At 43.5% G+C, this 14,767-nt stretch overlaps 1 protein-coding gene across 2 annotated transcripts; it reads left to right on the plus strand.

The window, feature by feature from the left end:
- Positions 1-2,666: 2,666 nt before the first annotated feature.
- HSD17B7 (hydroxysteroid 17-beta dehydrogenase 7) lies at positions 2,667-13,059 on the plus strand. 2 transcript variants are annotated; one of them, XM_032970473.2, is made up of 9 exons: positions 2,667-3,056; positions 6,298-6,501; positions 7,134-7,226; positions 9,863-9,977; positions 10,365-10,559; positions 10,692-10,796; positions 11,378-11,434; positions 11,676-11,774; positions 12,749-13,059. In XM_032970473.2, the coding sequence occupies exons 1-9, from the start codon at positions 2,977-2,979 to the stop codon at positions 12,830-12,832; spliced, it is 1,032 nt and encodes a 343-aa protein (XP_032826364.1). In that variant the 5' UTR covers positions 2,667-2,976; the 3' UTR covers positions 12,833-13,059. The 2 variants fall into 2 exon arrangements, with proteins under 2 accessions (XP_032826364.1, XP_032826373.1); XM_032970482.2 differs by lacking the exon at positions 7,134-7,226.
- Positions 13,060-14,767: the final 1,708 nt, after the last annotated feature.

Here is a 14,767-nt window from a genome sequence, read left to right on the forward strand (position 1 = left end):
CTTTTACGAATGTTTTATTAACATGCCAATACGATACTTTAATAGCTGAAATGATAGATCTGAGCCGTTAAAATTTGTACGCAGCGGAGCCTGCTTATTTATTCCCATGGGCCAGAAAAGAACTCGTTAACACACGAGATGCTAAAACTTTAGTCTTACCAAAAAAATTATGGCCAATGCAAGCTGAGTTATGGGACAGCTAATTTAAATTCACCCTGAAATCGACGCGCCACTCCATTTGCACACATTGAGTGGGAGGGTTGTTGGGTTTCCCTGGCCCTGGGACTCTCGGACTGAGGGTTGGAGATGAGTCCCAGCCGCCCTGTGACTGCCCCCTGACCTGGTGGGACCCCACTGTGCCTGGTCCACCCCTCTCACTTCTCTACGGACTGTGACCCGTGCGATACTCGTGATCTCTTATTTGCTGCGTGTCCCTGCATCTTTTAGACTATGGACCATATAATTAACCCGCAGAGACTCACAGAGATGACGTGATTGCTAAGCTCCAGGGTGATTTCAACAAACTACAACATCAGCTAGTTGCTCTTAAACTAATCCTAAATACCTCCAAAACCAAGGTGCTATGCTTCTCACCGGGACTAAAGCAGGAAGTTATTTTTCCCAAATTACATTCCTTAAATAATTATCAAATAGAGCAAGTCAAGACCTATAGGTATCTTGGGGTCATCCTGGATTCAAAACTGAATTTTGAAGATCACATTGATTATATTGGTAAAAAGACAAAAATAAAAATTGGTTTTCTGTATCGACACAAGCACTGCTTCCCCCCTATGTTCCGTTTGGAATTGATAAAAGCTACCATACTGCCTCTACTTGATTACTGTGATATCGTGTATAAATCAGCCCCAAGTACTGTACTGAAGAAGCTTGATTTCATCTATTGCTCGGCCTTAAGATTTGCATTGAACTGCCCATATAGGACTCACCACTGTGATCTCTACATTGGGTCAAACTTAATATCTCTTAATATTCGACGGCTTGTACACCAGATCTTATTTATTCACGATGTACTTACAAAAAAATCCGCAGACTACCTGCTGGATCTCCTCTCTGTTTCAAAGACCAAATTTGGCCTCAGGTCTTCGCTCATCTACCAGCTTCACATTCCCTATTGCCCTACAAAAACTGGAGGAAGGGCCTTTGCTATTGATGCCCCCAGGGTCTGGAATGCTATTGCCAATAAACTGCAACTTGAATCACTACCTATGAGATCTTCACTCAAAACTGCTCTAGAGGAGTTGTACACTCCTAGCTGCCACTGCTATTCAGTGGCCTGAAATAAAATAAAATGTTTCGCTCCGGATGACCGCTGCAAAGTATTATCTGTATTTTTATTTAGTGTGCTGATCTTAAAGTTGCATTGAAAAATGTGATACTCCGACTGATGCTCCTGTTGTTTGTGAAGTGACTCATGCAGCCAGCTGTGGCTCTGGGGTTTGGTGTTACTATTTATGTAGTTTATTGTTAAAAATTCGGTCACAGTTCCTATGATCACTGTTACATTGCATTTATGGCTTTATTTTGGTGATTTCTAAAAGTTTTTTGGTTTGGCCATGTTTTTGTTTATTGTAGTACGGAGTTAGACTGATGGCCTTAATCTAAGTTTTCTTGTTGTTGTAGTTTGACTTACATCCCACTGTGATTTTTGCACACAGCGTTGGTGTACGGTGCTATTTCAGGAATATTTTGATGTTTTTTCCTGGATTTTCTGTTTGCACATGCACAAAATCACTTTAAGATGTTTTCTTGTTCATGTTTTTTGTTTGTTTGTTGCGGTTGCACCCGATTCAAGAGCCGAATGGTTCACAGGGCTATACCAAATAAATGAAACTATGAATGAAATAAATGAAAACTATAGAGACTCCCTGCATCTTTCAGACGCTCTTTCGTAATGTTGTTGACAGTAAAACCTCGAAATATGAAACTTTTTTTTATTTTACCAGGTAAGGCCCACTGAGCTATGCCGCTCTTTGTTCAGACGTGACCTGGTCACAAATGATAGCTCAACGAAGTGGCTTATCAAGTGGAAATGTATTGCAGCCAAATAAACATTATAAACGCGTGTTCATTATAAATGTGGTGGCAAAAAGCCTGAGAACCCGGATAAAAAAAATCCACACGACCACGGGGAGAGAGACACCGCAAACTCCAAATATACAGCAGGCGTCAGGGTCGGGATCGAACTCTACGACCTCCTGTATACCAGGCGAGGTAGTTAACATCTCATAGCCACCTTAGAGGATCCCCTGCCCCTAAATTTAATAACACGCCCCCCACCACTTTTCACCATCACGTATGCAGAGCGCCACTGAGCCGCTTGTGTTTTATTGAGACTGTTATCTGTTGTTGTTGATGCTGTATGTTGTTGTTGGTTTGTTGTTGTTGAAGATAAAACCTCCAGACTGCAATTCCTCAATGGGGATAGACGAGGGCAGTGCGGGGGTGGGGGAACACCCCCCCAAAGCCCCCCCCACCCACACGCGCATTCTCGCTCAACCATTGGCCGCTCGTTGCCCTCGCGCGACCGCGGCTTGGTCCAATCAGCAGCTCGCGCCGCCGGCTCGCGCCAGCGCGCCAACCAATCGTGGGAGCCGTGGTCGCTCACGCCCCACCCCCACCCCGTGGCCCCACCCCCCGGCCCCCACTCAACTCGCTCGTGAAGGAGTCGTCCGCGTGCCTCTCTCTCTCTCTTGGGTCATCCTCGAGTTTTGCTTTTGACCGCGGGTGGACGTCGCTCGCTCGACCTTCACTCGCCGCGTGCATTGCGTTGACACAGAACAGGTGTGTGGGGGGCGGGCGGGGTTCAGCTCCGTGCGATAGCAACTACACCCCCATAAGTAAACTACTGCTGGGACTATCGCTGTTAGCGAGCACCTATTAAGGTAACAACCTACGGCACACGAAGGCGTCTAAAGTGCCGTGGGCGAAGGAGGGTCGCGCGCTTCGGGGCGAGGAATGAAGGAGGCCGCGTGGAGCGTGAAGGGTCGATGGACGGATGCGGAGCGCAAGGTGGTGATGGTGACGGGCGCTAACAGGTACTGGACACGTGCCGGAGGAGGCTTGCTGCGTCGTTGGCAGTGGTAAACCTGCACAGGCATCGCTGCGCCTTTAGAAGAAAGCAATAGGCGATGTTTCGGGCAATGTACCTATCCCTTTTTTTGTCCCTTTTAACGCCAGTTGTTAACAATGTGGTGCGTTTTTTATTATCGTTTAACATTGTCTCATCGATTAGTATTATTATTACTATGCTTGCACCGATTGTATGTGATGCATGTGCTACGAAGGGCCTATTTTATCAGAATCAGAATCAGAAAGGGTTTTATTCGCCATGTAAGTTCACACCGACACGGAATTTACTTTGGCAGGATGGTGCATACATTCAACATATAGGAATCTAAAATCTTAAATAAGTTTTAAACAAGTCTTACTATAATAAGGGTTAAAAGTCTAACACTAAGGGGCTGAAGTATATAAAATTAAATAAATATCGAATATAAAATAGCTTTAAGATATAATTTAAAAATACAAATAGGGAAACATAGTTAATATCAGCAACGTGTCGTTATGTAGATCAAATGTTAAAAACAGTGTTAGCCCTTGGCCTTGTTTAACAGGCCAGCAGCAGATGGGAAGAAACTGTTTTTATGGCGTGAGGTTTTGGTCCTGATGGACCGAAGCCTTCTGCCGGAGGGGAGTAGCTGAAACAGAGAGTGTCCAGGGTGGGAGAAATCGGCCATAATCTTCCTCGCTCGCCTCATAGACCTTGTCGTGTGCAGGTCCTCGAGGGTCGGTAGATTGCAGGCAATTACCTTCTCAGCAGTGTGGATGATACGCTGCAGTCTGCTCTTGTCCTTGGCAGTGGCAGCAGCGTACCAGACGGTTATGGAGGAGGTGAGGATGGATTCAATGATCGCTGTATAGAATTGCACCATCATTGTCTTTGGCAGGTTGAATTTCTTCAGCTGCCGTAGAAAGTACATCCTCTGTTGAGCTTTCTTGGTGAGGGAGCTGATGTTCAATTCCCACTTGAGGTCCCGGGAGAGAATAGTGCCCAGGAAGCGGAAGGACTCTACAATTTTTACTGGGGAGTCTAACAGGGTGATGGGGGTGAGTGGTGCTGTATTCTTCCTGAAGTCCACAACCATCTCAACTGTCTTTAGAGCATTTAGCTCTAAGTTGTTCTGGCTACACCAGGTCACCAGATTGTCAGCTTCCCACCTATAGTCAGACTCATCCCCACCAGAGATCAGCCCAATGAGGGTGGTGTCATCCGCAAACTTCAATAGTTTGACGGACAGATGATTGGAGGTGCAGCTGTTGGTATACAGGGAGAAGAGCAGAGGGGAAAGGACGCAGCCCTGAGGAGTTCCGGTGCTGATGGACCTGGAGCCAGAGACTTGTGTTCCCAGCTTAACGCACTGCTTCCTGTCAGACAGGAAGTCTGTGATCCATTTACAGGTGGTGTATGGCACGTTATAGTTTTTCCTTGACAAATTCGTTGGGTTTTTCTCTCTCTCGCTGTGTTCTGTAAAGGCCATTTGACCAGACAGACGTGCGCGCACGCGGTACACTCGTGTCCCTTTAAACTTTAAAGAGAAGTACAGTGACGTACATCATGGGTCGTAAGGGGCCGTCCATAAATGACGTCACGCGATTTTTGACCCCCCTCGTCACACGGCGTCACAAAAAGTCAGACCCCCCCCCTCAGATATGACGTCACAAAGCTCTGCCACCCCCCCCCAAAAAATAAAACATGCTTTAAATCGCTTTAAACTATTGTCATTGTAGTGCGTATTTAATGTGGCGCTGCACTCTGATGTTGTAGGAGAAAACATTTATTGAAAAGTCTATTTAATTAAGTAGAACGTGTCGTCTATATTTATTTAAAGTTGTAACATTTTTATGTGACGTCACGTTTCTCAAACCCCCGCCTCGTCGTCACATCGTCACAAATGTCTGACCGCCCCCCCCCCCCAGGTGCGTGACGTCATTTATGGACGGCCCCTAATCTTGAAAATAGTTATCAGTAGTTTGATCAATTGTGTCTTGTTTATGGAATGAGTCGATGCGTTGACACGCGCAGGAGACGCAATGCCCCCGTCATCCCAGTGTGGATGAAGAGTTGTTGGTCTCGATTGCATCCAACCTCGTGGCATTTTACGAGCGTGTCTCCCGTGATAACGCAATCGGACGAGAATGGTGTTTTTTTCTGAATTGCAGGCCTATTTGTTAGACAAACTCTGCCTTTGTAAAAGCCACCTTAATTGTTAATGAGCACCCACATCTTTAAGTGTCTGACTTGTACGTCCGGCATCATGGAATTACCCTTGATGTGAAAGAATTTTGATTTTAATAAGCTGAGTCAGGAAAATCGAACTTCTTTTTTCTAAAGTTTTGACCGTGACCCTGGCTAAAAGAGTGCAGTTTGAAAATTTTAACTTGCAGCCTGGAATTTCGATTTAAAGCTTTCGTGAGAATTGTATTGCGTTATTTTATTTTTTTATTTTTTTATTTTATTCTCATTCTACGTGACTTTACCGAAAGAACCAAAGAAGTTGTAGCCTGGAAGTCATGGCAAGCTAACAATAATAATACAGGATATGAATTCAATTTGCAATGCGCACTCCCATAGCAACAATGACTCAAAAGGCACGAGAAACCACAGATACAGTGAGGGAAAACAGTACTTGATCCCCTGCTGATTTTGTACGTTTGCCCACTGACAAAGAAATGATCAGTCAGAAATGATCAGTCAGGGGATCAAATACTTTTTTCCCTCACTGTAAGCAGGAAGGCAGCCACCTTCATCAGCCGGCACCAACAATTTCCCAAGCTCTGAGCTCCTCTGTACATTAAGGTGTTATCGGCCAATTAATGCGTGTTTAAATGTGGGAGGAAACTGGAGCACCCAGAGAAGCCCCATACGTGCGAAGGGGAAACACTCTATCCCATACAGATGGAACAACCGATTAGCATGGTTGGCTATGTACTGTGCGAAAGAAGTTATACATACAGTTGGAGCCCACATTTTCTTTACTGCCTTCTGGAAAACCAGGGTATGGCACCTCGACGCCCACGACAAGGGAGTTTAGCAACGTTTGTGTGATCCACCAACCCCCACCTCCACAGTTCCGGATTATAAGCGCGCACCCCCACTGTGAAAAGACTTGTCCGACGTTTTCCTTGTGTGTGTATTCCGAACTTCTTTGACACCGTACGTAGCCAACCGTGCTAATCGATGATGCGGATATGTGCGGATGTGCCGTGTCTCAACAGTGGCATAGGCTTGGCGCTGTGCACGCGTCTCCTGGCTCGGGAGCCCAGCCTGCACCTGTGCCTGGCGTGTCGGAGCACCGTGCGGGCCGAGGGCGCTCGCCGGGAGCTCCTGGCCGCTCACCCCGGTGCCGACGTGGCCCTGCTGCGCGTGGACGTGAGCGATGTGGAGTCTGTGTACCGAGCGGCGCAACAAATCAAGCAACGGTGCGAAGTGCACCTGAACCCGGTTGCGTAGGAAGTGGGAAAAAAAGTTCTTATTTAACAGTTTCTGACTGGAGCTTCACTTCTCATGGGATCTCGCTTGCCAGTATCAAAACCTTTTTGCAAGGATTCAAAAGGTTTCAGTTTGGTGTTTTAACATCTTAACACCTGTTTTATTGCCAGAAAGGGTAACACCTATTCTTATAGCTTCACTTCTATTTGCCCATTACAATGGACGTACCCTCCTTATCTACCTTCACGTGGGGGGTGGGGGGGCATTAGGGTTGGATAATCCTCATCATTACTCATATTCTGTCAACTGCTAGATGAAGGTCTCCCCAAGTCTTTGTCGTCTCTTAGAGTCTCTCAATGCAACAGTTTATGCTCGTTCTTGCACATGAGCTCATTTCATTGCTCCGTCCCTGCCAGTGGACATGTTTCTTTGGCCCTCATCAGCACAAATGTCTCTCCTTTTAACCGTTGATCAATCTACGGCTCTTATGATGGCCTCCCCAAGCCCTCGCCATCTCTTGTCTACCAGAAGACATAAGTGCTGTATTTCATACTGAAGTCAAATAAATTCCACGTGAGATCACAATTCTATAACTGAGAGTGTGCGTGTGTCAATTTCACAGATACACGCGCTTGGACTACCTTTATCTGAACGCAGGGATTATGCCAAACCCTCGTATTAACTGGTCAGCCTACTTTTCTGGGCTATTTTCCAGGTACTGTAATTGCATTATGTTTCCACACAGCTCTGCACAACAAATATTTAATGCTCGTGCTGCATCAGCATAAAAAAATATTTATAAAATAAACCAAGAAATTTTAAGTTAACGAGAATATAAATAAGTATTTGCACACTCTATATAATTCTCTATGCGGGTTTGGTTTGTGCGATTTGGCATACAGTGAGGGAAAAAAAGTATTTGATCCCCTGCTGATTTTGTACGTTTGCCCACTGACAAAGAAATGATCAGTCGATAATTTTAACGGTAGGTTTATTTGAACAGTGAGTGACAATAACAACAACAAAATCTAGAAAAACGCATGTCAAAAATGTTATAAATTCATTTTCATTTTAATGAGGGAAATAAGTATTTGACCTCCTCTCAATCAGAAAGATTTCTGGCTCCCAGGTGTCTTTTATACAGGTAACGAGATGAGATTAGGAGCACACTATTAAAGAGAGTGCTCCTAATCTCAGCTTGTTACCTGTATAAAAGGCAGCTGTCCACAGAAGTAATCATTCAATCAGATTCCAAACTCTCCACCATGGCCAAGACCAAAGAGCTCTCCAAGGATGTCAGGAACAAGATTGTAGACCTACACAAGGCTAGAATGGGCTACAATACCATTGCCAAGCAGCTTGGTGAGAAGGTGACAGTTGGTGCGATTATTCGCAAATGGAAGAAACACAAAAGAACTGTCAATCTCCCTCGGCCTGGGGCTCCATGCAAGATCTCACCTCGTGGCGTTGCAATGATCATGAGAATGGTGAGGAATCAGCCCAGAACTACACGGGAGGATCTTGTCAATGATCTCAAAGCAGCTGGGACCATAGTCGCCAAGAAAACAATTGGTAACACACTACGCCGTAAAGGACTGAAATCCTGCAACGCCTGCAAGGTCCCCCTGCTCAAGAAAGCACATATACATGCCCATCTGAAGTTTGCCAGTGAACATCTGAATGATTCAGTGGACAACTGGGTGAAAGTGTTGTGGCCAGATAAGACCAAAATGGAGCTCTTTGGCATCAACTCAACTCGCCGTGTTTGGAGGAGGAATGCTGCCTATGACCCCAAGAACACCATCCCCACCGTCAAACATGGAGGTGGAAACATTATGCTTTGGGGGTGTTTTTCTGCTAAGGGGACAGGACAACTTGACCGCATCAAAGGGACGATGGACGGGGCCATGTACCGTCAAATCTTGGGTGACAACCTCCTTCCCTCAGCCAGGGCGTTGAAAATGGGTCTTGGATGGGTATTCCAGCATGACAATGACCCAAAACACACGGCCAAGGCAACAAAGGAGTGGCTCAAGAAGAAGCACATTAAGGTCCTGGAGTGGCCTAGCCAGTCTCCAGACCTTAATCCCATAGAAAATCTGTGGAGGGAGTTGAAGGTTCGAGTTGCCAAAAGTCAGCCTCGAAACCTTAATGACTTGGAGAAGATCTGCAAAAAGGAGTGGGACAAAATCCCTCCTGAGATGTGTGCAAACCTGGTGGCCAACTACAAGAAACGTCTGACCTCTGTGATTGCCAACAAGGGTTTTGCCACCAAGTACTAAGTCATGTTTTGCAGAGGGGTCAAATACTTATTTCCCCTATTAAAATGCAAATCAATTTATAACATTTTTGACATGCGTTTTTCTGGATTTTTTGTTCTGTCTCTCACTGTTCAAATAAACCTACCATTAAAATTATATACTGATCATTTCTTTGTCAGTGGGCAAACGTACAAAATCAGCAGGGGATCAAATACTTTTTTTCCCTCACTGTATATGCAATTAATCTTTTCTACCCAAAATCCGCTATATTATGCTGTTTGACTTCACTCATAATGCGGCGATGTGGTTGGATGCTACTCGGCAGGCAGCTGTCTCATGCGGTGCATTATGGGTTTTTAGGTGACTGCATTCTATGCAACGCAATTTTGATTTGTGCGGATTTTTTTGTAACACTGAGAGAAACATACCTAGTAATTGCAACTGCACAAACTGCAACGCTCATAAAGCACACACTCTCAGTTACTTTTTGATTTAAAGCTTTCGTGACTGCAGTGATTCATATTAAAATATATTTTATTTTATTGTTTCCCTTCAACGTGTCTCAGTTACTTAATAAATAATAAAACTATAAAACATCACATCGCCATGAAATTCATTTATCCGGGAAACATGGTGCAAAGTACTTATTTAAAGTGTCATTCAGACTTGTTAAGACATTTTATTGTCAACTTTCATTTGAAACATTGAAATAACATATTTCAATAGATAAAGTATGCAACAAAATACAATGAAACTATATTTTTCAAAACGGATTATACGATTTATCCTGGACCTTATATCCGAATATATATCATAGTATCACCATATCACAGCAACCCAACTACACAAGTGGTGAAATACCCCGGCATGAAACACAGCGCGGGATAAAAAACCCGGACCTAAACCGGTGAGAGTGGCAAGAAGGTCGATGTGTAAATGTTATCTCTTACCAATTGTTGGAAGGTATCGTGTATTCTATGCTTAAGATAGAGTGTTCGTTAAATGGTTACAATTTGCCTAGCTTAATGGTAAGTGCTTTTAGTGATTTTTACAAGTGGCGTGTGCATGTGTGTGTGATGATGATGATTAGGAATGTTGTAAGGATGTTTTCCACGGGCGAGGGGCTGCTAACCCAAGAAGACAGCGTGAATGAAGATGGGCTGCAGCACGTTTTCACGACCAATGTCTTTGGACATTTTATCTTGGTTAGTGAGCTGCACGCTCCGTGCATTACTGTTAAGTCACGGGAAACCATGCATTTTTAATCTACTCGCCTTCCATTCTATTGAAGACTTGTAGGTTTTCTTGTTCTGTTATTGAATAAAATATGTTGCATTTCTCACCCAGCGAGGTACTGCCAATCCAACCCAAACAAACTTTATGATAATATTGGTCGCGAAAAGCCCTAGAGTGTTAAACGTATGTTATCAATGTAATTATGTTGCCCAGGTTCGTGCAGTTATAAACCATAAGTCACGAGGGCATTTTTGGTCTATGTTATTTAATTGTTATGGAATCCTCACATTCCCGTTTGTGTGTGTTTCTAGTTAAATAATGTATGCAGAACGTTCCGTGTGTGTGCGTGTTCCCAGATACGTCAATTGGAGGATTTGCTTTGTCATCCAGACACGCCATCACAGCTTGTGTGGACTTCTTCGAGCAATGCAAGAGCATCAGCCTTCAATGCCAGTGATCCTCAACACAAGAAAGGCTGTGAGCCCTACAGCTCATCCAAATACGCAGTCGATTTACTGAGCGTGGTACTCAACCAGCAGTACAATGAGAAGGTACTCTCTAACGTGCTCATGCAAGCGCTGTCATACATGTTTCCTAGATTACAACTTCTATTGATATTTCAAAGATTGCATTTGAAGTTGTGTTTTGATGGGAATTTTATTTTTACACCTGTGTCTTCATAGGGACTGTACTCGAGTGTGGTTTGCCCTGGTTTGGTAATGACAAATATGACATACAACATATTGCCTGCCTTCTTCTGGACTCTAATCCTTCCAATCATGTGGCTGGTAATGTTTTTTACCCTTGCTCACACACTATATGCACTGATATTACATCCCCACCTACACAACACAGACCGCACACTTGAATGTGATTTTCTTTCTCGCGTTACGTCTACATTAATCGCAGCCTCATGGGAGCAATAGGTATGGCGAAAGTGATCTTAAAATTGTTATTGACACTGATGGTGTGACACTGTTATTTAGTTGAGTTCACAATTGATAATATACAGCTCTTTATCAATCTATTGCTGGATGAAGGCCTCCCAAAGCTACGTTATTCCTGGGAGTTGTTTGATAATGCACACTTTTCAGTGCGGTTTGGCGAAGGGAGAGGGTTTGGGTCAGCACCAGTTCAGATATCACTCGCCGCTGATGTCCGCAATAGCCGGGAATAAAACTCAAAACTCAGGTTGACAGGTTAATTTTATAGTATGCTAACCAATGCCTTGATGGGTTTGTTTCCATGATTAACATTTTCTTTACACAATAAAAACACGGAGTTGTTGCCCATTATATCTCTGCCAGCAGTGCAAATGGAACATCTCAAACATGATTAATTGTAATAATAGTTTTTTGTTTTCTATTAGATCAGGATGTTCACGAACACGTATACTTTATCTCCAAAAAATGGCGCTGAAGCTCTGGTGAGTACATCCTATTTTTATTACATTAAAGAAATAAAGTATGTTTTTTTCTGTCAGCGGCGATGCACATTTCAGGCAATGAACATGCACAATGACTTTTTCTTGATGACATGTGGCAAGCCCTCTCTCTCTTGTGCAGATGCGACAGTAAATCAATCGTAAAACAACTTTCACATATCGATTCGTGAACGGTGGAGTCATCGGTCATTTCCTTGGTGTGGCACACACGTGTGTGTTCCAGGTGTGGTTGTTTGGAAAGAAGCCAGTCTCGTTGGATCCACTGGTCAAATACAAAAGCTCCACGTCAGGAATGGGCAAAAACTATGTTCAGGCTGACAAGGTTTGATACGCACATGGGCACATTGGCATTGGTATACACATATACACTAATAGCCCTCGCTCAGGTTACTAAACACATTTGAAAACATTCAATGTAATAAGGTTTCATGATATTTGTTTGTGAATACATGCATATTTAAATATCGTATGAAGATGAAGTTAAATTGACCAAATAAGCCATGTGGACCAAAATGAAGAGTGACATAAAAATAAAAGTCGAATTCACCCAGGCTGATTATCAGGACACAATACCAAATGTACAAGGTGTTCATTTGTTAATTGTCTCTACATTATTATTAATCCTGTAATGTGTGCTTTGCTATATTCTCGAAATAAGTAATAGGCTGGAGTGGTGGTACAGTGGTGAGCACATTCCACAATAAACCAAGTGACCTGAGTTTGAATTCTGGGCACGGCTAACATGGGTGGCAAGTTCTATCAGAACCGGTTCTGGCCCGCCTCCTTTTTACCAACCCACAATGACCAGCATATTGAAGTATGGTCAAACAACCCTCATGTTGGGAATTGGAGAGACTGTCTTTCAGCTGGTGGTTTGCAAAAGGAATGTAACTTACAATCGATATTTATCTGGCCAGGTGCCATTCTTGAAGTGCTTGAATTGCAATTTGGGAAGGTTTGTGAATTCCTAGTTAAGGTTTGACACAGCTGTCACCCATCCAAAGTTGATAAATTGAGTACTAATTTGTGAAGTCAGCACAGGCAGTTGGTGCTGTGGGGCAAATGGCCTTGGAATGTGTAATTTGCACTGCTGGCGGAGGGCCATCTCAACGCTTATGTGAGCAGGAAAAAAACACTTTCACTTTGCCCTTGTGGATGCAAGTGAAACGGTGTTCAAGGACGATAGTCCAACGATTGTTTGTGGTGGGGGTTGTAAGGGGGTTATTGACAAAGAGATCAAATGAGATGAGAAAAATACTCAGGTTTTGTTTTTTAATGTGATGTTTGTCGTTGCAGATGAACGTTAATCTGGAGGATGCTGAACGATTTTTTGAATACTTAATCAAGTTGGAAGCAGAAATGAACGAGAAGTATAAATGAAAGCAATGCCCTCTGTAACATGAATGTATGCTCCTTAAAACAAAGGGATTATATTGTTGAGAATTATGAGTACATTTTGTATAAAGATGCAATTCTCTGTTCATTAAAACTGCGGTGTATTATATATACGCATCGATTCATTCCAGTTTGTTCCTGTGCAATAAATGCAATGAGTTGATTAATATAATTATTCGTCACATTGGTGTCATTAAACATTTTTTGTGATATACCGCTTGTGAATTGTGGTTTACATCTCGTATGCACAGAGGCTCATTGAAACGGACTGAAGAAGTGGTCCTTGGATGTCAACATGTGACTACAAGAGTTCTGTGTGACAGTTTCATAATCTTGTGACATAACTCCGTACAGTTGAAGTAATAATTGGAAATGCATTTTTTTTTAGTTTAACCTCATGGGTTACTATGGTTTCACTTCAAAGCAGCTAATAAAAGCTTAAAAGTCAAGCTGTGTCGCCTGACGTCATGCCAGGCGTTAATCCTCACAGGGCCTTGGGGATGCCACCATTGGCTGAAGTACAAAGTTGGAAACTCAAAGCATGGCCGAGGATATTTTGGAAAGAGATCGTGAAGGCATTGCAGCAGTATAAACAAGATAGGGGAGAGATCGGCATAAGACATCACAATATAATTGGGGCTTCATGGCGCCACGGTGGCTAGGAGATGTTAACTACCTCGCTTTGGTATACAGGAGGTCTTAGGTTCGATTCCGACCCTGACACCTGTATATTTGGAGTTTGCATGTTCTCCCCGTGGCCGTGTGTATTCTTCTCCGGGACCTCTTGTTTTTCCCTGCACATTTAGGAACGTGCATTTAGAGTATTAGGTGCTGTAAATGTGCTCACGACGTTAAGCCACTTCGCTGAGCGATCATTTGTGGCCAGGTCGCTTCTGAAAAAGGGCTATATTGCTCAGTGGGCCTTACCTGGTAAATGAAAAGTTTAGTTTATACAGCGTTTAAATGTGACTGCGTCTCGCCATATTTATTTCAGAAGAGAGGGGGGGGGGGGCAGTAATGCAGTAGCAAAAAAAGTAAGATCCTCGAGTCTGGGCTTGGAAGAGGGGCAGGGGAGTGGACAGCATGGATGGCCGGAGGAAGGACCAGACCGGGCGCACGAGGGGAAAATGAGCGACCTTTCACTGAACCAAGGTTGACTCGGGGCTTTGGTAGAAGCCTTGGTTGCTGGAGCAGAGTTATTGCACGGTGTTCACTGTAGTTTTAATTGCAGCTGGAGCTGTCTGGGGCTAAGCTCCGGAAAATGCCTCGTTCACCCCCCACCCACCGCTGCTGGGGGATTTTGTGAGCGCCAGACAGCAAAGAGATATTACGAAACGGCTTGTTGCTATATAATTAAACAGTTCAAACAATACAGGTCAAGAGAAATAATGCAATCATTAATTAGATCTTGGCTTTTAAAAGTAATTTGTCCAAACCAAGTATTTAATTTCGTGTTTTATGTTGTGATTAAAAAAAAATCAGAAATGCGATATTTGAGTGGAATTTTTTGGTCTAATTTCTGGTTATTTTGTGCTCTGATATATCTTTGCTTCCTTGCTGTACTTTGTTTAGATTTTACCATATTGGTGCCCCAGGTCACCCTTGCAATGAAAATCTGCGTTTAGATTATTTGACTGCTATAAATTTCCACATAAGGGACCGTCCATAAAATGACGTCACGCGATTTTGGACGATGTCTTACCCCCCCCCCCCCCAGTCACAAAAGTCAGAACCCCCCTTAAATATGACGTCACAAAGCTCTGCCCCCCCCCCCAAAAAAAGTGCTTCAAATCGCTTTAAACTATTGTCATTGTAGTGCGTATTTAATGTGGCGCTGCACTCTGATGGTGTAGGAGAAAACATAAATAATTATATTTAATTAAGTAGAACGTGTTTGTCTATATTTAAAGTTGCGCATTT

Source organism: Petromyzon marinus, chromosome 3 (genome assembly GCF_048934315.1).
Source record: "Petromyzon marinus isolate PM22_M1 ecotype Great Lakes invasive population chromosome 3, UKy_Petmar_22M1.pri1.0, whole genome shotgun sequence".
Taxonomy (NCBI): domain Eukaryota; kingdom Metazoa; phylum Chordata; class Hyperoartia; order Petromyzontiformes; family Petromyzontidae; genus Petromyzon; species Petromyzon marinus.

Bases quoted from the DNA above. Each gene is read 5' to 3' on its own strand.
- HSD17B7 (XM_032970473.2), top strand. From the start codon at position 2,977: ATGAAGGAGGCCGCGTGGAGCGTGAAGGGTCGATGGACGGATGCGGAG. The intron at 6,502-7,133 runs GTGCGAAGTGCA...TCAATTTCACAG, and splicing joins GCGCAACAAATCAAGCAACG to ATACACGCGCTTGGACTACC. The intron at 7,227-9,862 runs GTACTGTAATTG...GATGATGATTAG, and splicing joins TTTTCTGGGCTATTTTCCAG to GAATGTTGTAAGGATGTTTT.